We start from the raw sequence: 24,013 nt of genomic DNA, 5'->3' as shown, positions 1-24,013 counted from the left end.
CATGAGAGGGCTCTACACTGGTGTAATTTGCTCTGTGTGTGTGTGTGTGGTGTGTGTCTCAGGCTGTAAGCACGTGAAGGGGATCCTGCTGTACGGGCCGCCTGGCTGTGGAAAGACTCTGATGGCGCGACAGATCGGGAAGATGCTGAACTCTCGCGAGCCCAAAGTGGTCAACGGGCCCGAGATCCTCAACAAGTACGTGGGCGAATCTGAGGCCAACATCAGGAAACTGTTTGCGGACGCAGAAGAGGAGCAGAAGAGAGTGAGTGTCTCTGGCGGGTGGGGGGATGGGAGTGTGTCTGTGTGGGGGAATAGTGTGTGTGTGTGTGTGTGTGGGGGGTGGGGGGTGGAGGGGGGAGTGGGAGTGAGTTTGCTTGTGTGCGCGAGCACACGTGTGAAGTGGGGGTGTGTGGTTGGCAATGTGTGTGTGTATATGGGGCGGGGGAGCGGGGACTGTGCGTGTGTGTATGTGTGTGTGTGCGAGGAGGTGTGGGGGTGGCAGTGTGTGTGTGTATCTGTGGGGAGAGTGGGGGGGGTACTTTAATAAAGGGGAGGGGAGGGGCTGTGGAGCTGGACATGTCCAGGTGTTGCTGGGTGGATTGACGGCTGCTGTCGGACTCTGACAATGGAGCATTGAGGCCTCGACAGGACCTGCCATTCATGCATCGCAGCTCACGCTCAGATGCCTCTCGCTGGCCGGCTCTCTTTAATTAACCCTGTGCTTCGGGTGAATGTTGGCTGTTATGTGGCAGCGCGGGGTTAAGATTGCGTACCTGGGCTGGGGCGAGAGCTGTTTTGGAAAGGTCAGCGCGCGAGGCAGCGCATGAGGAGGGTAGATAGCCAGGGTGCGGAGAGACGCCGGGAACAATGACGGTCTGTGGGCCGAGCCCGGCCTTCGTGCCGTGCCAATGGCTCCCGCGGCTAAACCCCAGGCTTGGCGGCTGTTTGTCTTTCGGCAGCTGGGGGCGAACAGCGGCCTTCACATCATCATCTTCGATGAGATCGACGCCATCTGCAAACAGAGAGGCACCATGCAAGGCAGCACCGGCGTCCACGACACCGTGGTCAACCAGCTGCTCTCCAAGATAGACGGCGTGGAGCAACTCAACAACATCCTGGTCATAGGTAAGAGACGCTCACAGGTAACACAGGGAGTCTACCCCACACCCCCCACCCACCAGCGCCCTCCACCCCCACCCCGCGCTCGCCTCGCAAGCCACAGGACACGGGTTCGATACCCAGTCGGCCGTTATCTCAGACGAGTTCCCTTACTCCACACACACACACACACGCAAACACGCGCCTCTGTTTTTGGATCGCTTTCCGGGAGTAGTAATCCCCCCCCGCCGCCCGCCACCAAAAATAATAATAACTGGGTCACTCAATCCACGATTGTTTGTAGAGACGCTGGCGTGTGCAGTTGGCTGCCGTGTTTCTCTGTGTGTCTCTCTCTGTGTCTCTGTCTCTGTGTGTGTCTCTCTCTCTCTCTGTCGCTGACGTTTGCTAAACCGTCGCTCCCTTGTGTCTCTTTCCGAAGCGATGATTAGTTTCTGCGCTTGTATTTTTGATCAGCCCGGGACACTGGCTTATTAGCGCTGCTGTCAGAGGCTGGGAGTGTGTAACGTGCTTGTCTCCTAGACTCCCGCTGAGCGGAGGGTACGGTGTGTTACAGCAAAGCTAAGCCAGCGCATTTTCTCCTGTGTTGTTTCCTCGCGTGTTGTTGTTTGTTATGTATCTGACGTTCTCCTACCCCACGGCTCAGTGGCCTCGCTGGAAGCTCCAATTATCTGTGCGTCATGCTGAGCGCGTTAGCAACCCTCCTCTCTCTACTCTGACAGAACTTTTCCCTCCGCAGTTCTTTGCGTTGCTTTGAAATCTCTCTCTGTGTCTCTGTCTCTGAGGCCGGTCGGTCTCGGCCCGGGCTGTCGCCCTGATCAATATCTTCTCCCGTCTCTTGAGGTGACGCTTTTCCTCCCCAATTAGCTGATGGCAGAGCAGCAAACATGTCTGCCTGTGTGTCTGTCTGCGTGTCTGCCTGGCGATGGCTGGGTGCTGATGACTGCGCCTCCCGTCTCAGCCCTCCCCACCCCACCCCCGCGTGCTCCGCACTGCTGTAGAATCTGCCAGTGCACAGTCACTACACGTGACAGCAATTACCCGCTGCGAGGTGTGCTGAGCTGCGGGGGAGCTGGGATCTGAGGCCAGGAATGTTGATGGTTCCCACATTTCCTCTAATCTCCCCCCACCCACCACCACCCACACGTCGATCCATCACTTTATTTACATGAAGCTCACAGATGGAAGGTGATGTCCCCATTGCTGTCTGACTCGTGTCGCTACTGTGACTGCTCCGCACCCCCCACACGCACACATGACGTTCCCAAACTATACACTCTATCCCCAGCTTTGGGGCTCTCTTCAATCTCCCACCTTTCCTGACTGCGGCTTCCGTCTGTCCAGCCCTCTGCTCCCCCTGCCCCCCCCCCCCCACAAACTCCTGTTATCTGCCCATCCATCCCCCCCCACCTCCCCAACACCTCAGGCCGAGCTCCAGCCACTGGACAGCTGGGCTTTGGGCAGGTGAGGGGGCGGCTGAGTGAGGGCAGGGGCCTGTGTGGGGACGGGGGGGGGCTGTGTGGGGACGGGGGGGGGCTGTGCGGGGCTAATTCTCTCTCTGCTGCTGCTGTAGGAATGACCAATCGACCAGACCTGATTGATGAAGCCCTCCTGAGACCTGGGCGCCTGGAGGTCAAGATGGAGATCGGTGAGTGCTCCCCTCACTTTACAGTGTATCCTGTGAAGCGTTTTGAGTTGTCTCGAAGATGTGATAAGGGGCTGTATCAAATGCAAGGATTATTATTATTATCTACCTTTCCCAGCCCTCCCGCCCGCCCCAACAAACACGCTCCTCTCTTCCCCCCCACCCCCCAACTCCCCCAATTCCCCTCCCTCCAATGAACGTCCCATGTCCTGAAGGTTTGGCTTTGCTCAGCTGGACACAAAGCTTCACTGAGAGCGAGAGAGTGACCTTTTCAGCTTATCGGCCGGTCCCAGCGCAGGGCAGGGCGATGCTGATTTAATAACTTGCCGAGAGCGCTGTGTGTGCACACCTTGTGTTGGCCACAATAGAATATTGTTCCTTTTAATTAAAACCCTCGGTAGCCGACCTTTCATTGCTGCCCTATCTCTCTCTCTCTCGCTCTCTCTGCCCAGCCCTTCCTGGCAAGTCAGAGAATGAAGACAGGGTCGTGTCCCTGCACCCCCTTTCAGCCCCCCCCCCCCACCAGAGGAAAGGTTCTCAAAGGGAGGTATAGGGAATAACTCCCCCCACACTATCTCATCCCAACCCCCATCCCCCACCCCGGTCCATGGAGTCACTCAACCCACGACTGTTTGTGGCGATGTCGCTGGGCGCAATTGTCTGTCGTGTTTCTCCCACAAAATGCACAGTCACTACACTCTGCAGTGTATCCCGTGAAGCGCTTTGAGATGTCTCGAAGACCCGAAAAGGCACCGGATCGAATGCGAGGATTATTATTATATTATTGTTTTCTGCGACGTTGTTGAGGGGTTTCTGCCAAGTGGAGAGGATTCCCGTGACACCCTCCTCCCCCCCCCACCTTCCTCCCGCCCGCGCCCTTCCCTTTGCCCCCAGGTCAGGCGTCTTGTCCTCTTGACTCTCTCTGCTCTGTTTGGCCCCACTCTCTCCCCCCCCACCCCCCACCTCCCCAGGTCTCCCGGATGAGAATGGTCGGGTTCAGATCCTGAACATCCACACGGCCCGGATGCGGGAGCACAAACTCCTGGGGGATGACGTGGATGTCCGTGAGTTGGCTGTGGAGACCAAGAACTTCAGTGGAGCCGAGCTGGAGGGGTTGGTGCGAGCTGCGCAGTCCACAGCCATGAACCGGCACATCAAGGTAACTGCGTAAAAAAAACCCCCAAAACCCCCCCAAAAAACCTGGGGTCGCTGGGAACCCTCAGCAGGTCCGGCAGCATCTATAGAGAGAGGAAAGTGAGCCGTCAGTTCAGGTTGACGCACACGCTGAAACCCGTCCCCGTTGCTCAAGAGTTCTCCAAACCAAACAGAGATTTCCGGGCTTCCCACCTCCACGTGGGAATCCTAGAGATAGATTGTTGGAATGGATGACGCGCTTTCTCTCTCTCTCCTCTCTCTCTCTCTCCCTCTCTCTCTCTCTCCCTCGCTCTCTTCCCTCTCTCCCTGGAGGGAGGCATCCTGCTCACCTAATTCTGGAAACTACTCGGCGCAGGTTGGCAAGAGCCAAGGCTTGGGAGGAGCCCAGTGTTGGGTTGTCTCTTGTCTGTCTGTCTGGAGCTATACTGAGGGGAATCAGAAGTCCTTACCCTGAATTTTGTCCAAACCAGAGGCTGTGCCGACCTCTGACTTTGTTTTCCTCCTTATCTCACCGGCTGTATTCACATCTGACTGTTTTCCTGAGAATGTAGATCCCACAGATTAGAGACTCGTGTTTCTCTATGTTGACCCTGAGGTCAGCCCTCAGTGAGTGTGTGAGTGTGTCTATCCTTTCTCTCTTGTTCTCTGTGTGTCTTTTTCTCCTTTTCTCACTCTATCTCTGTCCTTTGTCTGTTCTCTCTCTGTTATCTGTCCTTCTCCTCCCTCCCCCACACTCTCTCTTATTGCGCTCCTTCTCCTCACCCCACTTTCTGTTGTCTTTCTTTCTCTCCGTCTCTCTCTGTTTTCTCTCTCTCTCTCTCGTCTGTCTGTCTGTTCTCTCTCTTTTGTATTTCTGTCTGTCTATCTCTCTGTTATTTCTCTCTCGTCTCTCTCAGAGAGGGGGTGGGGGGGAGAGAGGAGATAGGAGGTTGGTCAAGGGAGAATTTTTTTATATTGGGTGATATTATATTCACAGCACTTTAAACAAAAAATCACTGCAAACTGAAGCCTGATTTCCCTGCGTTCCCGGGAGTGTTCCTGGCTTTGGGAGTCAGAAATAGCTTTCGTTCCCGACCCAAAATCTGCTTCACCTTCGCCTGGCCAACACCACAGGGTCTGCGAGACAAGAGCTTCTGACCATGAGTCCCCAGACCAGCCCAGTCCAGCCTATGTCATTCTCTGGCTTTTCAAAGGCCGATGTACGAAGGTCGGCTGGTGGCTGATTGTGGATTAGCCGTGGAGCTGTGCCGGGGTCTGACACGCTGGCTGGCTGGCGGGTGCCGGAGGCTGGCGGGGTGGCTGTACGCTGTGGTGTGCTTTACGGCCCTGGGTGTCGAGTTGCACAACAATACATTAAGTGCCTGTGTCGCTGTGCTCCTGGGGGAGCGGTGATTGTGGACACAGCAGGTGTACGTGTTGTCCAGTCCCACGGGATCAGAGGAAAGGTTAGCTCCAGGCACGACAGCCTGTGTTCAACTGATCACTGAATCTAATGGGGGCTTAAATGTCAGGTTGGGTGACAGCCTAGCCCTGTGGGGCTCCTGTTTGTAGCCTAATACGCCAGGTAAGGACACCACAGGAATTTGTCTCTCAAGTCCCCTCGGCCACCTGCGGGGTGACTGAGCTACTAGAGAGATGTGAATCTGCCTCTCTCTCTCTCCCTTCCAGCCTCCCCACTCTCACTCTCTCCTCCAGCCTCCCCACTCTCACTCTCTCCTCCAGCCTCCCTAAATGCTGCGCGCAATTGGCTGTTGCATTTCGCCCACAAAACGCACAGTCACTACACTTTACGGTACATCCTGTGAAGCGCTTTGACACGCCTTGAAGACGTGATTGGGCACTCAATCAAATGCAAGGGTTATTATCATTATTATTGTTTTGTCCACAAAGTCCCGTTACTGCTATGTTTTGTTTTTCTACAGTGCACAAAAACCAACAAGTGGCACATGTGGGAGAATGATGATAATTAATTGTATTTTTAAGTATTTCATTGTATTCACGGCAGGGCGGGGGGTGGGGGGAGGGGTGGGGTGGCGGGTAACAGGACTTTGTGGACCCTCCGTACAATGGTTCCTGTTTCCGTTCTGTCATCTCCACATCCCGCCCCTTGCTCCCACCTTACGTCGGGGAACACCGCTGGGTGCAAACCGGCTGCCACATTCGCCCACTAAACAGTCACTTCACTTCGGTGTACGTCCTTGTGAAGCGCATTGAGCCGTCCTCCTGAGGTGGAAGGCGCTGGTTGGGTTGTTGGGGAGCAGGGGGTTGGGTGTTGGGAGTTTGGGGCTTGCAGATGCTCTCGTCTCTGGGGGTCTGAAGTTTGTGGTTTCGAGTCCCTCATTGAGCTGACAGTCCAGGCTGTGGCACCGAGCTGGGGGCAGAGTCTCTGTCACTCAGTCAGAGCGAGTGAGCGATCGCACCACAGATACTTCACTTCACTGGCTCTCGTCTCCACAGTCAAAATGGCTAAGAACGTCTGTCGTCCTCCCCACAATAGGCAGCCACCAAAGTGGAAGTGGACATGGAGAGAGCAGAGAAACTGCAGGTGATGAGGGGAGACTTCCTCAACTCCCTGGAGAACGACATCAAGCCAGTGAGTAGCCGGTGATGGGTGTTTGGCGTTGGCGAGCGAGGTGACGGGCACCGTAAAACTGTCAGTTGTTGTTGCTGATCTTGTTGTGAGAGATTTTAATCAGAGACAGAAACTAATTGAAATCAGTCCTCGGGTTGGGGAGGGGGGTTGAGGTCTGGAGATTCACCTGGGCCTCAGCCTCAAGACCCTTGTCTTACAGTTGAGGAGGGTGCTGATTGGAAAGATGCTAATATATACTCCAGTGTTCATTTCGAAGCCGGTTTCTTTTTTTTAAGATGAGCAGACAGACCGGATTAACACCGGATTTAACATTCTTCCCAAATTTCTGGCAACGTGGCCTCGCAAGCGACAACTGGGTGGAAGACGTTGTATCAGGTGTAAGGATTATTAATTCTCTTTCTATTCTATCTCTCTCTCTTTTTCTCACTCTGTCTCTCTCCAGGCATTTGGCATTAACCAGGAGGATTACGACAGCTACATCATGAACGGGATCATCGTGTGGGGAGACCCGGTGACACGAGCCCTGGATGACGGGGAGCTCCTAGTGCAGCAAACCAAGAACAGTGACCGGACTCCGCTAGTCAGCGTGCTGCTGGAAGGTGGGTCTGTCTGTCCGTCACCTCCAGAGGGTGTGACAAAGGCACGGTTTAAAAATCCCCCTACGTGGTCTCGTGTTAGTGGAGTGGAGTCCCCTGTAGCTCAGGGGTTAGAGCCCTCGCCTCGCAAGTGAGAGGACCTGGGTTCGATTCCCGGGCGGGTCAGGTCAGGGCGAAACCTCAAGGAAGTTTCCTGACTGCGCACGCCTCTGTTTACCCAGCAGTAAGGAAGAACCCGGTTGTTAGTTGATGGGTGGATCGCTTTCCAGGGTTAATAACCTCCCCACCCCCCCAAAAAAAAAAAATCTTTCACTCAATCCACGACTGGTTGTGGGACACTGCTGTGCACAATTGGCTGCTGCGTTTCGCCCACAAAGAACACATTCAATCCACTTCACAGTAAATTCTGTGCATATTGAGATGTCTCGGTGACGTGATCAAATGCAATTATTATTATTATTATCATAGTATTCAGCTCTGTGACACGTGCTGCCATTCGCCCAGTGTCACAGTGGTGACGGTTGATCCGGCTAGAGATGTGTTGGGGGGTAAATTTGCCACTGAGGTCAGTGTGGATAGTGGGGAAATCTTAATGGGAACGTTGTGTGCGCGCGTGTGTGTGCGCGTGTGCGTATGTGTGTGCGTGTGCGAGAGAGAGCCGTGAGGGCTATCACCTTAGTAGCCACCAGGTGGCATGTTTGGGAGGTGATGGTATGATCCTAAATGGTCTTAAATGTCCCAGAAGAGGGAGAGGGGGGCTTTTAAAGAGATTGCTTTTCATCCTTTCGGGGGGTGGGTAGGGTGGGGGGGTGGCCTGTGTGTGGGAGCCTGTGGGTGGGGATCAGTCCCTGGTCTACCCCGAAGCTGAGGCTTGAATTGAAGAGTCGTTATTTTTCACCCACGAAATATAAAATCAGTTCACTTTAGGAGATATCCCGTGAAGCGCTTTGAGACGTCTCGAAGACGTGATGAGGCGCCGTATCAAAGGCCAGGATTATTATTATTGCAGCACACAGGGAGGCCATTCAGCCCGTCCCGTCCGTACTGGCTCAGCCCTCGTTCCCCGTCAAGCAGTCACTGCACTCGACTGCGATTCCCTGCGAAGCGCTCCGAGATGTTGTTCCGGGTGGCTGCGGCTGTAAAGTTGTGTCTAAGTTGCTCCCGATCCGATGGCAGGTCCTCCGAACAGCGGCAAGACGGCCTTGGCGGCGAAGATTGCCGAGAAGTCTGGCTTCCCCTTCATTAAGATCTGCTCCCCCGATAAGATGATCGGATTCAGCGAGACTGCAAAATGTCAGGCCATCAAGAAGGTGACTGGACACAACGGGCTTCTCCCCCCTTCCCATCCTTTCCCCTCCCTCCCTCCCTCCCTCCCCTTCCCTCCTCCATCCCTCCAGTATTTTACTCCCATCTTCTCCCAGTCAGCGCCTCATCCTCCCGCTCCCACTCGCTCCTCTCTCTCTCTCTCTCTCTCTCGCCGTGCTTTACTTGCTTGAGCTCCAGAGGGCAAGTCTCCAGGGTGGGAGCAGGGCAGAGGGGAGATGGAGGGGTGATGGAGGCTACATTGCCCAGTCCACAGCTGGTCCTGAGCCGCAGTTCCCATGTGTGTGAGACACTACCATCTAGTGGCTGATAGCCAGTCATCGCCGGTCTCACACACACACACTCACACGCACACACATACCAAACCCCCCCCCACCCCCACCCGAGTCCCGTTAAACATTTAAACATGTGCTGTGATCACTGCAGGTCCTCCTGCCCAGCTCCGTCCTGCTGGACTATAAACTTCAACCAACAACTTACTGCTGTTCTCGTGCCGTCCGCAATGTTTAAACCTCCAGTGAAATAATTTGACCGTCTGTTTATTTGTTTACTTGTTTACTTGTTTATTTGTTTATTCATTCATTCATTCATTCATTCATTTATTGGTCAACTTACAACCCTGCCTTTTGGTGATATCGTCGGTCAGGTGTGGAGAGATGTTCTCTCTAGCGACAAGGCTGGGGCAGCAGGGACTGAGGAATTGATGGCCGTGCCAACTCGGCCTTCGTTTCGGGGGGGTGGTGGGGGAGTGTGGAGAGAGGGAGAGAGAGTGCTGGCCCTTCCCATTGTGTTGAGAGTCGTTGTGTGGACAGTCGCTATTGTTGTTATTCTTTTCCTGGAATATGTGAGCTATTATCTCACCGACTTCCCCCAAAATGTGTTTGGAATATGTGGGTGGTATAGCAGGCAGTTTGGGGTTGGGGGTGGAGGGGGGTTGCGGCGGTGGGAACGAGGACGTAACGAGGACTCCGCTGAAGGGGTAACTGGGTTCCAGTCACATCGCCTGCTGGAACTTGGTAACTAGTTACTATCAGACACTTTGGTGTTGCCGGTTGGATGTTGGGTGATGTCATCGAACATTGAGATAGATTCAGCCCCCAACCACTCGTCATTGACTAAACATCACAGCGCCTTTGATGGGTTAATTTGGCCGCTGGGCTGTGTGCTGTTTATCTCAGGGATGTGTGCGACGTGGCCTTAGGCAAAGAACCCATTTTTAAAACGTGTTTTGGAGTTTAACAGGCAGGGGCTGGTGACATTTCTTCAATGCCACACATTTTACACATAGGTGCAAAAAAACCCCCCCACCATTGTTTGAGAGCAGACTGCCGGCTACGAGTGATGTCCTTTCTACAATCAGGTGTGAATCAAACGGCTTGGCTTCACTCTGCTGAGCACTGCCTTGTTTGATGACTCCTAAATTCTCACAGTTATACATTATTCGTGAAGTGGTCGTCGGTGTGTGTTCGAGCCACGCAGGGCAAGAGTCCGGCTATCTATCGTTGTCTGGTCCGGTGTTATGTTGGAAGCAACTTGGCTGTGATCTGAGTCTGGCTCCTCGTACTCGATCCCTCCGCCCAAGGGAAGAGTTATCCCACTATCTATACCTCGCTAACTAACTCCCTTTTGATTATCTGAAAAGATCTCATTTAAATCGGCCGTGCTCCCAACTGCTCCGCTCCAGGGAAGGTAATCGAAATTCCCCAGAGCCTGTTTGTCACACGCAAAGCCGTTCCGCCCAGGTATAACAGGCCAAAGGAGAAACCCAGCCCTTCGCTGTCTGTCTTATCAGTGAGAACACGTTAACCTTGGCGTGATGTAACAACACACCCTTGGCAGGTTGGCACGCGGTGTTGGACTGCATCGGAATTCGTTTGGGCATTTTGAAACCCAAACCCCCGAGGCAATGCCTCCACTTAAATACACATGTTCTCCACTTTCACAAACTGAATGTGCTGCCACAGGCCCCGGCCCATCAAACCGCACCGTAATCTTGTTTATTAATTTCTGTTGACAGATCTTCGATGACGCTTATAAGTCCCAACTCAGCTGCGTGGTGGTCGATGACATAGAACGACTCCTGGGTAAGGCTGTCAGTCACTCACTGCCTGTGTCCGTACGCTCATCGCCTTGGGGAGTGTGTGCAGGTGCACAGAGTGTGTGGGTGGGGGTGGGGGGGTTGGGTGGGGGGGGAGAGAGAGAGAGAGGAGGGAGAGCGGTGGGTTCTGTTACACATTTCCAATCAAATTGATTGGAAATTGGGGGGGGAAGAGAAAAAATATTCTCCCAATTCTTTCCCCTGGAACTGTATTTCCGTGTACAACGCGATAGGTGGTTTGGGGGCCGTCCACCTCCTCAGATGCCAGCATTTTCCCCTTCTCATCCCGGTCCCTTTTCCTCAATCCCTTGGCTTCCTAAGGAGGAAGGAATGTAGGTCCCGTGTCTTGTCTTCGGGTCTTCTCCGCAGTGACTCAGAATCTAAGCATGGCGTCTTATCACCAGACTGCAGCAATGCTGCGTGTGTTTGTGTAAGCGTGTGTGTCTTTCTCTCTCTTTCTCTGTGTCCTGTGTGTGTGTGTGTGTCTGTGTCTTTCTTTGTGTGTGTGTGTGTCTGTAACTCTCTGTCTGTCTCTGTGTTCTGCCTCAAATCCTGCCTCTGAACACACCTACAATCTGTCCCGTGTTCTGCCCGCATGATGGAACGTGAGGTGTGACTGGCATGTGGACAGGCGGATGGGGGGGGAAGGAGGGGGGAGAGAGAAGGGGAGACCGCGATGGCTGCTGTGTCCTCATGGAGCTGTGCGTTTCATTACAGATTACGTTCCCATCGGCCCGCGCTTCTCCAACCTGGTTCTTCAGGCGCTGCTGGTGCTGCTGAAGAAAGCATCTCCACACGTAAGTTACAGACGAGCAGAGATCGGAAACGACCGGGTGATTAATTGTCAGTCAGCCCCGGATCATACACCGAGGTTTCGTTAACACAAAACACACAAGAGTAACTCCGGGAAAATGTCAGTGTCCCTCTGGTGAGGATTATCAGAACCGTTAATCCCCCCCCGTAAAGTTTCCGGGATTAGCTGCTGAGTTTACCACCCCGACGAGATTCCCCACGTTTCTAGTTTGTGAAGCGCCTTGAGATGACTCGTGTGAAAATGCGTTGTGTAAAAAGCACGTTGTAGAAGAAAGTTTAGATTGTTTCTTTCTCAGAAGTCTTAAGAAGAAGTCTCCCCAATTTTAATTGAATGCCCGTTAGAGTTGCCAACAATGAGCCCCATGTCACCTCCATAGGCTTCCGCTGTTTTGTTGATTAAGGAACCCACCGGGAGCAGAAAGCCTCGAGTTATTGGTGCCCAACAGCCAAGGAGGTGAATGGGAACCAAACAGTGAGACAGTGGGTCTCTCCAGTGATCTCATCTCCAGTGCGTGTGTGTTCAGCTCCTTCCCCCTGCCACACACAGTAACTGCTCTCAGCCCATTCCCTTCCCAACCCCCTGCCCGCCCGGGATTATGTAATCACCAGACGCTCCTAATCTTTCTCCCCTGCCTGAGCAAACAACATTGGCCAAATCTGCCTGTTTGTTCTGGGTTCGGTAGCCCTCTGAGAGGGGGAGACTCTATTCCCTGTTCTTCCCGGACACTGTCGTGTCTTGTCCTGTCCGTCCCTCTTGTCCCAGTGTAGGGAAAGATGTTCTGCATAAGTGTCAGTGTCCAGCATGTGAAACCCAGCGAGGTTCTGGTTTAAGAGAAAGTTGAAAAGGGGACAGATACAACCACATTCGTGCATATAGCGCCTCTCACGCAGGGTAACGTCTCGCAGCGCTACCGACAGCGAGGTGAACAGCCCAACTGCACTGTCGGGAGGATTATTGGCCAGAACTCTGTCACAAACTCCCTTTTCTTTCCCAGTGATTTTGCGACGAGACGTTTCGTGTCCATCTCCCACAGATGGGACCTCAGTTTAGCATCTCAACCTGTGGATGGCACCTCTGACAATGTAGTGCCTGAGCCCTGACTACAGCCCTGACTATTGTGCCAGCCTGTCCCCCAGGCCAGACAATCCTGCCTTATATAATACTAGGGGATCATTAAAACTCCAAACTGGCTTGTTCCCGGCACAGTGTATAGCGAAACCTTAGGCCAATTTCCTCACTCCACACACCTCTCTGTTCACCCAGCAGTAAGTAGGAACCTGGTTGTTAGTCGATTGGGGGATCGCTTTCCGGGGGTAATAATCCCTCCCCATTTAAAAAAATAATAAGTTTGGTCACTCAATCCACGGCTGTTTGTGGAGACGCTGTTGTGCACAATTGGCTGCCGCGTTTCGCCCACAAAATATACAGTCAATTCGCTTTACAGTGTATCCTGTGAAGTGCTTTGAGACGTCTCAAAGATGTGATAAGCGCTGTATCGAATGCCAGGATTATTATTATTATTATTTGCGTATAGCTTTCGCCTGTCTGTGTGGCTTGAGGCTTAACCCCGCAGGGACCCGAAGTGCTTGTAAATTGTGAGACGGCCACTTGTGTCTGTTTCTGCTTAGTGCTGAATGTCATAAAAGGAGAATTATGGAAATATACAGCAGCAGAGAGAGAGAAGCTCTCCCTTTATCCCGCCCTGTCCTCGAGAGCAAACTAAAGTCTTGTTCTAACCTTCATTTTAGTCGTGGGTCAGTCAGGACGGCTCTGAAAAGAGGTTAATTGTGTATAGTGGCCTGGGTTCTAATCCGTCCGGGCAGTTCAGGAGGAAAATGTTTAGCACAAGATGTCTTATATATGTGAAATAACAATTGTCTTCAGCGCGACTTATAAATCATTGTGATTTAATGGGAGGGATTCATTTTTTAGAGAAAAAAAACAGCCCGCTCAGTGGGTGTACGAGGGAACACAATCACTGCGCTCTGTTTGTGACTAGTTTGTACATTGTGAACGGGCCTGAGAGGGAGTGTGAAAAGACTATCACACCAGGGAGTCGAAGCCGAGAGAAAGGCAGCGGTGAAATGAGCAGTGACCGTTCTCAGCCCTTGTGTGGGCTGCTAATCTGCATGCACAGTCACACAGCGCGGGGAGCAGGGAGATGAGTAGAATTTTTTTTAATATATTAGGCTTTTTTTTTAACTCGGCCAAATTCATTTGCGGCTTAAAGCTCGGGCACCGTTGCCTCTCAGTAACAAAGTGGTCTTCGGAAATCAGCGGTGGGTAACAGAGAACCCAGCCTGCCTGCTCACACAATCTGAATTTCAATCTTTTGTAAGATGCACGGGACAAAGATTCTCTCTCTCTCCCCTCTGCACAGCGGAGAGATAGACACACACACACACACACACACAGATGGATAGATAGACAGACCCACAGCGCTGTGTGTTCAGCAGCTATTCCATCTCCAGAATTGTTTTCTCTCCGGGGGAAATGGGAGACTGGGGTGACGCAAAGAGAAACACAAACAGATGATTCATTTTGTGAGATTTTTAAAAACATTATATAAATCAATGAATCCGATATTTATAAACCATAGATATTGTTCAGATGAGCCTTCTGACAAAAGAAGGAGATGTGTTTGAGTGTGCCGATTGGGGTCTGCTGGGAGAGGGATGGCTCCTTTTTATAGAACCTCATATTGCTTGTTGTCTGAGCTCCGCCGTCATTCCTGTCAAGTGTAGTGACTATTTTTGTGCAAGTGCAGCAAGTCCCACAAGAGCCATGAGGTGAATGGCTGGTTTATCAGGAGGTTTGACACTAGGAGATACTCCAGTCTCTGGAGAGCCCACCTGGACAGTCACAGCTTGGTTTAGTGTCTCAGTAAAAAGGACGACACCTCTGACAATGCAGTCTCACCCGACTTTCCCCAACCCCCACAACCCCACCCAGCATTGCGCTTGAGCGTCAGCCCAGACTGTGAGCTCCAAGGCCTAGTGTGGAGTTTTGATTCCCCCAAACCGTCTGATCGATTGGCTGGCCGAACAGCTGCACTGTAAGGTCCACGCAGTTCACATTCCGCCATCCTGGCTGCCGTCGCTTACACATAACGTAATGCTTTACAAAGATCCAGAAAGAGGGAGGGAGGAGAGATGGAGAGAGAGAGAGTAGAGATGGAGAGAGAGGAGAGAGGGATAGCGAGAGAGAGAGAAAGAGAGGAGGCAGAGAGTGATTTAAATCATCTCAGACTGGAATAGCGCATTCGGACATGTGGGTAACCCCGGGTGAGCGTGCAGAAGGCAGACCCCGGTGCAGCAGTGACTGGGTTTATAAGCAAAGCGTTTTTTGCTGTGCGCGCAATGTTGTTTATGGCCCTGAGATGATGGCCGTGTGGAGCGTCTGGTACAGAGAAGCCGTACGTCACGGCTGAGGAATGCAGTGCATTGTGTTGCCTTCCTCCCCTGTGCAGGGAGCCATCGAGAGAAACCTTCACCGGCTAAGTGTTTAGACTCGGAGCCGGTGGCGGAGGGTCTCTTGGCTGTAAGTATGTTCAGTCACCGAGCGACGCGCTGGCTGGACAGACGAACAAACCAACGTGTAAACTACAGGTGCAGAGGTGTCACGTATGTACGTAGGTCCCTGGGTTTGGCTGATCACTGCTGCCGCTCGTTCGTTGGGGGAGTTTCAGGTTTCAGGAACAGGCTGACACAGGTTCGCATTTGAAAGGTTTAGCTCCGCAGTTATCTCTCTCTCTCTCTTTCTCTCTTTCTCTCTCTCTAACTCTCTCTGCCCCCTTCGCTCTTCCCCCCACACTCCCCCCTACCCCCCCCCCACCACCCACCCCTTTCCCCTTCCCCCCTCCGCCCCTCCCCACCACAGTTCCACCACGTAAGGTAGATACAAGACCCGCCACCCAGGTTGGGTGAGCCAAACACGCAAAAGCTCAGAGATAATCACCAGAGCCCATGATTATACAAAGCATCGCAGGATTGAGCTGGAAGATGTTTTTTTTTCTCCAGCCACTGTTTTGGCACATTGCTGAGTGCAAGGCACGTTCTAGCAGACAGGACTTTAGCCGCAGGGCAAAACTAATGGAGATTTTTTTTCTTCTCTGAAGAACTGTCTGAGGTCGTCAGCGAGTGATTTATTCATGTACTTTCCTCTTTGATTTGAAAAGAATGAGGAACATGCATCCTGACATTCAAAATATTAGTTATTAATTATACAGAGAACAGCAGTGTTGTGCAGCTGATGTAAGCAATCCTGAGAGCTATATTTAAGTGAGGAAAAAGATTGTGGAAGATTTTTTACATTTAATTCCATCTTATCCGAACTGAACTAACTCTCCGTTAGGGTTTCCAAGTCGGCTTGTGTTGCATCTTTGTTTCCTAGCTCCACTCTCTCTCTATCCCCCCCTCCCTCCCCCTTCTCCACCGCCCCCCCCCCCTCGCCCAACCCCCCCCCCCCACGCGCCCCTCATCCAACCCCCCACCCCTTAGGTGCTACTGTGAATGACTTTTTGACCTCAGTCAATCCTAAAGCAGGTCCAATGAAAAATGTGATATGAATCCCCCCGAAGGCAAGGACACTTTCCTCTTCTGGGAAATCTTAAATGCTTCTGAACACAGAGACTCCTGTGTCGGAGCCGGTGTCTCGATTGTTGCAACACACACTGACCGGTGTAAGTGGAAGTCGATGTAACATTGGGTAAGACTCTGTGCCCACCTCCCAAGACTGAAAGCTGTTTCTGTCTGTGCCCCAACTCTCATCCCCATCGACTTCCTTCCTTGCCTTTCCCCTCCTACGCTCACTCAAGAATTTGCATTGAGTTCACAGGAGGGAGGTTGAACATTGACTGATGACTCCTGTACTACCCTGACACGTGGGATGGGATGGGGCAGTGAGCTGCTGCTCTTTGCTGGAGTCTCACTCGGTGCCTCTCAGTGAGAGGAAACTAGCGACGTGTCCGAACAGGAGGGAATTGGAGGGGGTGGGGGGGGACTATTATGAACAGCTCGTTGCTGAGCAAAAGGGTTACAGCAAATAGGCAGAGTACAGCGCAGAGGAAGGCCATTGGGCCCATTGTGCCAATAGCTTGGGATTGTTGTTCATCGCAATGAGGAGGATTGCACTTTGTGCAACGATAATAACAACTTGCCTTTATATAACTCCAATACACAATAGACAGTCACTCCACTTTACAGTATATTCTGTGAAGCACTTTGAGACATCTCAACGACACGATAAGGAGCTCTATCGAATGCAAGGATTATTATTATTATCATCATCAAGACAAATGTAGAGGATTTAATTCTCTCACAGAGGTAGGCGAAAAATCCTGCGAGTTGCCTTAAGTCTGGCTTATTGTGATGCACAACTCCCGGTTACCCGTGTCCTGACTTGGGAGGATCATCGCCTAACAGTGTAGTAAGTGTTGAAGTGTTCTGCCTCCAGCAGTATGTTCATTCCTTGTGTAATCCTGCCACAAACCACCTCCTCGCTGCAGCCACCCGCTGGTTTAAGCCCTACTGTTTGGCTCACCTAGCGATGCAGAGTGACTGACTCTTTGCTTAGTTATCGCATGTCAAGCTGCTGTTTCAGAGGGTTGATCAATGCACGCAGCTCACCACTCCGTGAATGCACACAGCTAACTTATACTGTAGTGGAGTCCTGCATTGTAGTGGTTAGCACGCAAGCGAGAGGAACCGGGTTCGATTCCCAGACAGGGCGAAACCTTAGGCAGTTTCCCTTACTCCACACACACGCCTCTGTTTACCAAGCAGTAAATAGGAACCCGGTTGTTAGTCGATTGGTGGATCACTTTCCCAGGGGTAATAGTCCCTTCAAGAGTAAATAAATAATGTGGTCACCCAATCCACAAGGCCTTGCGCAATTGGCTGCCGCATTTCGCCCACAAAATACACAGTCACTCCACTTTTAGAGTATATTCTGTGAAGCGCTTTGAGATGTCTGAACTTAGGCCCATTGAGCCTGTGCCGGTGCTCATTTCCTCCACCAACCTCACCACTCACTACCTTCTGTCAACTAGGGATGGTCGCTAACTTTGCCCACATCCCGAGGGAGAGGTTTTTTCAAACAAAATTCTGGTCGGTCCAGACGTTAGAAAAATTAAGTGTCCCTGTGAGTTGGTGTGTGGGAGACGGGGTAGATTGATGCTTTGCCTTGCACCTCGTTTATTGGCTTTGCAACGTACACCTGACTCGGTCTCGCGCTCTCTCTCTACAGCGCACATCACAAGGTCGATTGGGCTTTCCCATGGCTACTGTCTTGCGTGTTTATGGACATGGATCATCTTTCCCTCGTCCTCACAGGACACAATGTGATGCGGAGAAAGATGGTTTTTAAACGCTTTGTGTTTGGGAAGATCACATCAGTGACAAATGTGCCCTCACTTTTCAGGATGAATAGACGCGTTTTTTGGGGGGGGCCTTTTATGTACAACTTGAGAGAGAGGGGTCTAAAGAGCACAATACCTACAGATGTGGTGGTCAGACATTACGTCCGTTCCCTTTAACCGCACCACCTGTGTTTAATGACCAAATGTCAGACTGTGAAGCCCGGGCCGGTGCTGAAACCTAATCCAGTGGGACAGCCATTGATGTGCGTTGTCACATCCAGTATCGTTGCTGTTACAAATGGTTTGTTCTGTCCTCATGTGATGGGAACAATGGGCTGTTGGGTGTAGAGGGAATCTTCAGATCAGTCTCTCACGTTCTCCCTTTTTTTAACTGACTCGCCAGCCCTGAGGGCAGCAGAGCACCATCACAGTCTCTAAAGCGCTATCAGAGCTTACCAAAGCACTCGTCAGCCATTCTCAAATAGCGCTGCGAGATCTTTAACATCTAGCTAGGATGCGAAAGGTACTAATATAATACTAACCACAACAATAATAATAATAATTATAAGCCTTGCCTTTGATATAGCGCCTCATCACGTCTTTGAGACGTCGCAAAGCACATCACAGAATCTACTGTGAAGTGAATCGACTGTACATTTTTGCGGGCGAAAATGTGGTGGGGAAGGCAGGGAATTCTCAGCTTGGTTTGGAGACTTTTAGGCACGGCGATGGGTTTCCTCGTGTGTCAGACACCCGGCCGGGCCAGAAAAAAAACTGGGGAGTTGCTTGGGGAGGTGAGGGAGGGAGAGAGGGTGTTGGTGAGAGAGAGAGAGGCCACGCCAGTCCTTAAGTGGAGCGACATAAAACTAACATCAAAAGGGTTTGAGCGGAGCACGGCTGTGTGACCTGCCGGCTGACCTTGTGCCTGGTTTTGTTGGTGTTGTTTGAGTGGACAAGAGCTGAGACTTCCTGAGAAAGGGGCAGCGGCTGGAAGCTGCATATTCCATATTGAAATGCAAATAGCTTAGAAGTAAGTACAGTATTCACATTCAGGCTCCATCTTGCCCCAGGCTCCAGTGGCTGAGATGTCTCTTATACTGTGTGTTTCCCTTAGTTTGCTCCTTTTTCTCTCTCTCTCTCGCTCTCTCTGCTCAATGCTCGTGCTTGGGCTTCTTCACGTAAGAGCCATTCCTTGCCCAGGGGTGACGGGGGGGGGGGTGGGGTGGGTGGCGGAGACGGGGGGTGTGGGGGTGGTCTGGGGGGTGGGGGAGACGGGGGAAGAGGGGGAATTGGTCAGTCGCTAGCAAAACGCGCTCTCTTTCTGGGAGGCAATGTCTAGGTTTCAGGAACCCCGGCCCCTTCCTCTGGGGAATGGGATTTAGAAGCTCTGCCGTGACCTAATTAAAAAAGGAAAGTCTTTAGGCGGGATTTGAAGGTGGGGAGGGAGGGAGGGAATGAGGGAGGGGGGCAAGGCGGAGGGATTGAGGGAGAGAGTTCCAGAATTTTGAGGCTTAGTGGCTGGAGAGGAGGGAGCGGATGAGGGACAAACAGGGGGCCGGAGTCAGCCGAGTGGAGCGGGAGAGTGTTGAAGTCGGGGGGAGTAATCTGCTTGTTTAGGATGGTAACCGGGGGAGGGGGGAGGTGGAACAGGATCTCAGTGGCTGGACGCAGCTCTCCTTTACCACGCTAACTTGACTAGACGAAAGCACAGGCTGCCATTGGACCGGCCTTATCTCCCGGCTGCAGATATCTGGGCAGTGAAGATAAGAGTCCTCAACGCCAGTCCCACAGCTGTGCTGCTAGTCAAGGTGCCTGTTGGAGCCAGTACAGGAATGTAAGAGCCAATGCTTCTCAGCAGCATTTAAACCCCTCTGACAAAGCTCTGATTCACAGGTCTTTTCACATCCATTCTGCAGCGTAAGTCCTTGTGGATTCTCCCCTTTGTTCAGTGACAGTCTGACGCCCGGCCTTATCTCGAGAGCTATAAAGCACATTGCAATATTTCTAGATTAAATCATAATAATCCTCGCATTTGATACAGCGCCTTATCATGTCTGCGAGACGCCTCAAAGCGCTTCACGGGATACACTGTAAAGTGCAGTGATTGGATATTTTGTGGGGGGAAACGGAACTTCAGTGACAGCGTGGAATTGGCTGCCGTGTTCGGCTGCCGAAGCTGCCGAGCTTCCTGCCCTGGGTGCTGTCAGACCGCGGAGCTCTGGTTCTTAAACAACGAAGAGTCTTTGGCGCTAAAGAGAACGGTAATGATAATTCAGCCACTCTGGTGGTTAGGGCGCCCTGAAAACTGTTCAATTGGGTGTAAAGCGCAGACGGAATTCAATGCCGGGAAAAGGCTGGATTATTAGCATACCTCTTGACCCCCATCTTGCGTCCCCAGGCAGTTTCAAGAGCACACTTGTCCAGACCGACAGACATGCACACTCACACTCACACGCGGAGCCAATTACAGCCTCTGTCTGCATTCTGCACCGACTTAAATGTATTCGCGCGGCAGCCAGAGAGCTCACCAGCGATCATTACTCACCACGCAACGGGTGATGTCAGGTGTGGTGGGCGGGGGGCTGGTGGGGGGCTGCTTTAATCTACCCAAACTACCCAAAATGGCATCACCATATAGGAAAACTCTGTGAAGTGCTTTGAGACAACTCCAAATAAGTGTTAAGGTGGTGCGCCAAATACAAGGATTTTTTTATTGTTATTATTATTTTCACCCGTTGACGTTTTGAGCTGTTTTGCTCTTTGACGATCGCGGGTCCCACGTGGAACGAGTTTTAGGGGCCAATCTCAGCCCAGCTCCCCACTGCCAGCACTGCCCAAAGCACCAACCACGGCATGGAATTGGCATAGAATTGGCCAAATCTCCCCGGCAAGTCAACAGGACAGCTGGGTGTGGTGAATGGGACATTGCAGACGAGCACAGTGGGGGAGGGAGAGAGAGAGGGAGGGAGACGCCGCCGCCAGGGGCAAGAGAGAGAGAGAGGGAAGAGTAAAAATGAAGATTTACTCTATCCGCCCATTGAGGCCATTCCTCAGTGCTGGCATTCCTCACCTTGGTGAATAAAACAAAACAAAAGAAGGAAAAGTGAGAGCGTGAAAGGAGCGCGACGCCCTGGATCGGGCTGGGAGGTTCCCTGGCAGGGCAGACAATCCCATTTTACAGGGATCGAGATGGGGTTGAGTTTGGTCGCTTAGTGATCCGGGGCAGGAGGGGGTGGGGGTGGGTGGGGGTAGCGCGGGAGAGAAAGAAAGCTCCTCTATACGAGTCTCTATGACTTAGCTTCTGTGAACGGTCAGGGTATTTAACACACCACAGGTAGCGAGAATTGAGGAACATTAGTAAATCCTGTAATTGAAGCCCAGACCACAGCAAAGGAATTTGCAAGCTGTTTGGATCGGGGATTGGCGAGAAACAGATACATACACTACGCCTTTTTTTTCCCCCCCCTGAGCTCGAACCTGTGTTCCAGCAAACTCGGAACCCAGGCCCGAGCAGAATTTGAATGGACTGAAGATTAACTAGGGCAGATTTAGTAAATGTGGAGTGAATATAAAGTACTCCCCACTTTCCTTTCCCCTCCCCAAACAGACAAGCCACGTTTGGTTTAAGCCTCTATCGCCTCCGCCTTGCTCCCCCACCCCCCCACTCCTTCCCCATCTTCAGGTCGCGCCTGAGGACCTTCCTCTTCGACGGCGGCCTACGGTCACCTCCCCTTCCCCCCCCCCTTGGCTTGTCATCGTGCTCCGCCCCGTCAAGCGCTCTGGGACGCTGCCCTGTGTGAGGGGGTGCTGTGCAAACACAAGTTGTTGTGGTTTAGCCTGGACTGCAGAGCCGTGAAGCTAATCCACCTCATAACCCTCTCACAACTCGTACCTAAGTGTCTGCTAAAGTAGGTGTTTTTTTTGGCTTCTGTCCTCATTAGAAGACCTCCTCCTCCTCCTCTTCCGCCTCCTCCTCCTCCTCATCATCATCGTCCTTGTGTTCCCACACAGCGTTCTCATCACGGGGGCGAGACGTCTCGAAGCGCTTTGCAGGTTTCTCACCGCGAACCATAGCAACTGTATTTTGTAGGGCCATCGGTTTGTGCCCAGCGATGTTCCGCCAAACAGCTGTGAAGCGAGCGACCAGTTGTCGGCCCAAGAAAGTCTTGAGGCTAAAACCGTGAGGAATTTTTCTCTTGATTTGTATCCTTTGTCCAGGAGGGAAAGAGAGAGAGAGAGAGAGGATTCCATTCTTGTAAACACGGATGGCTGGAGCCGAAACTCGGTGCCACCCTCCCCCGCCTCCCCACTCCCCACCACGACCACCGCCCCCAACCCCCCCCACCCCATCACCAATTAACGTCCCACCTAACCTCGCTGTGTTTTCAGGGCCGCAAACTGCTGATCATTGGAACCTCGAGCCGCAAAGATGTCCTGCAGGAGATGGAAATGATGGACGTGTTCAGCACCAACATCCACATTCCAAACATAACCACAGGGGAGCAGCTCATCGAAGCCTTGGAGGTGGGTCTGAGAAAGAAAAGACAGTATGTGCATTTTATAGCTCCAGTGGGGGGAGCGAGCACCAGCACAGACACGATGGGGAGACAGAGAGAGAGAGAGAGAGAGAGAGCAGGGAATGGGGTTAGAGTAGAGTAGAGAGCTCCAGTGGGGGGAGCGAGCACCAGCACAGACACGATGGGGAGACAGAGAGAGAGAGAGAGAGAGGGAGAGAGCAGGGAATGGGTTAGAGTAGAGTAGAGAGCTCCAGTGGGGGAGCGAGCATCAGCACAGACACGATGGGGAATGGGATTCGAGTCAGGGGAGCTAACAGCGTCACGCATTTTAAACTGCGTTTTGGGGCGTCTGTATTTTTTTTATCTCTCAGTCAGTGTAGGAGAGCGAGAGATGGTTTTTCGATCAAATTACATCTCTCGCAATGATCTGTTGCAACTTGCCGATGTGGCATGTCATTATAAATTTTTTCCTATCAATAGCTTATTACCTGGAATTATTAATTTAATAGGGAGCAGTTAATACCAGGACCTCTCAGGGTGACGACGGCTGCCAAATTCTCCACAGATTTGCCTGATTGATGCTTACATCTGGAGAGGGAGTTTTTGTGTTCACCGAAAGCTGCAGACGCACAGGATTAATGACCTGGCCCGTGTCGCAAAAAATCACTCCCTACGTTAACCGTGTTTCTTGAAGGAGCGGCAGGCAGAAGAGACGAGATAATTAGACAGCTGATTTGACAAAGAATGTTTTATTTCAAACCCACTCGAGGGCCGAATGAGGTGGGCTGAGCGCAGGATTGTTTCACTATTTTACTCTTTTTGTGGGGTGGGGGGGGGGGTTGAGGTGGGGGTGGGGGCAGACACACACCTCAGCAATCGCTGGGTTTCCATTAATTATAATAATAATAATAATCCTGGCATTTGATAGGGGGACTCATCACGTCTTCGAGACGTCTCAAAGCACTTCACAGGACACACTGTGAAGTGAATTGGCTGTAAATTTTGTGAGAGAAATTGTGGAGTAAGTAAAAGGGACGGGATGAGGATAGAGGCAAGTGGGTTTAAATCCATCGCCGGGGTTCACACACTGATCGGCTGGGGCTTGTATCACTGGTGTGACGTCACAGAATCTTACAGCATAGAAGGAGGCCATTCGGCCTATCGTGCCTGGGCTGGGTCTTTGAACGAGCTGCCAACTAGCCCCACTCCCCCGCTCTTCCCCACCCCATAGCCCCGCAAAACGTTTCCTTTTTAAGTAGCTTTCTAATTCCCTTTTGAAAGCTACTATCGAATCTGCTTCCACCAGCCTTTTCAGGCGGTGCGTTCCAGACCGTAGCAACTCTCCGGGTCATAAAATCGTCATTGTTTTGGTCTCATTATTGCTATGTCGGTGTTTGGCAACGATGTAATGTTGGCAAAGTACTCCCTAACCGTGACTCTCCTTTGGCAGCTGCTGAGCAGGTTTGATGACCGTGAACGAAGCAGGATCTCACAGCACGTTAAAGGGAAGGCAGTGTGGATTGGGATCAAGAAACTGATGATGATCATTGAGATGTCACTTCAGGTGAGAGCAAACCCTGTGTGCGTGGTGATGTGTTTTTCTCTCTCTCACTTTCTCTCCCTCTCACTAATTCTCTTTCTGAGCAGTGCCATTGCTGTGGTTGAGCCATAGTCTTGCGTTTTATTCAGCTTCATGGTAACAGGAGGAGGCCATTCAAACCCTTGAACCTGTTCCTCTATTCTATACGATCATGGCTGATCTGTACCTCAATTCCTATTACCCGCCCTTGCCCCATAT

At 51.9% G+C, this 24,013-nt stretch overlaps 1 protein-coding gene across 1 annotated transcript in view; it reads left to right on the top strand.

The window, feature by feature from the left end:
* Positions 1 to 24,013, top strand: part of LOC103187748 (vesicle-fusing ATPase) — a 49,418-nt gene that overhangs the window by 14,599 nt on the left and 10,806 nt on the right. The window contains exons 9-19 of the mRNA XM_042343332.1: positions 63 to 262; positions 960 to 1,125; positions 2,690 to 2,764; positions 3,733 to 3,920; positions 6,414 to 6,509; positions 6,952 to 7,108; positions 8,282 to 8,415; positions 10,446 to 10,512; positions 11,244 to 11,323; positions 22,088 to 22,222; positions 23,666 to 23,779. Coding sequence (XP_042199266.1) covers positions 63 to 262; positions 960 to 1,125; positions 2,690 to 2,764; positions 3,733 to 3,920; positions 6,414 to 6,509; positions 6,952 to 7,108; positions 8,282 to 8,415; positions 10,446 to 10,512; positions 11,244 to 11,323; positions 22,088 to 22,222; positions 23,666 to 23,779 — 1,412 coding nt within the window. The remainder of the gene's footprint in view (positions 1 to 62; positions 263 to 959; positions 1,126 to 2,689; positions 2,765 to 3,732; positions 3,921 to 6,413; positions 6,510 to 6,951; positions 7,109 to 8,281; positions 8,416 to 10,445; positions 10,513 to 11,243; positions 11,324 to 22,087; positions 22,223 to 23,665; positions 23,780 to 24,013) is intronic.

This window comes from Callorhinchus milii, unplaced genomic scaffold, assembly GCF_018977255.1.
Source record: "Callorhinchus milii isolate IMCB2004 unplaced genomic scaffold, IMCB_Cmil_1.0 Scaffold23, whole genome shotgun sequence".
Taxonomy (NCBI): Eukaryota; Metazoa; Chordata; class Chondrichthyes; order Chimaeriformes; family Callorhinchidae; genus Callorhinchus; species Callorhinchus milii.
Note: the sequence above shows the minus strand (reverse complement) of the source record. Positions and strands in the feature narration are given on the sequence as shown.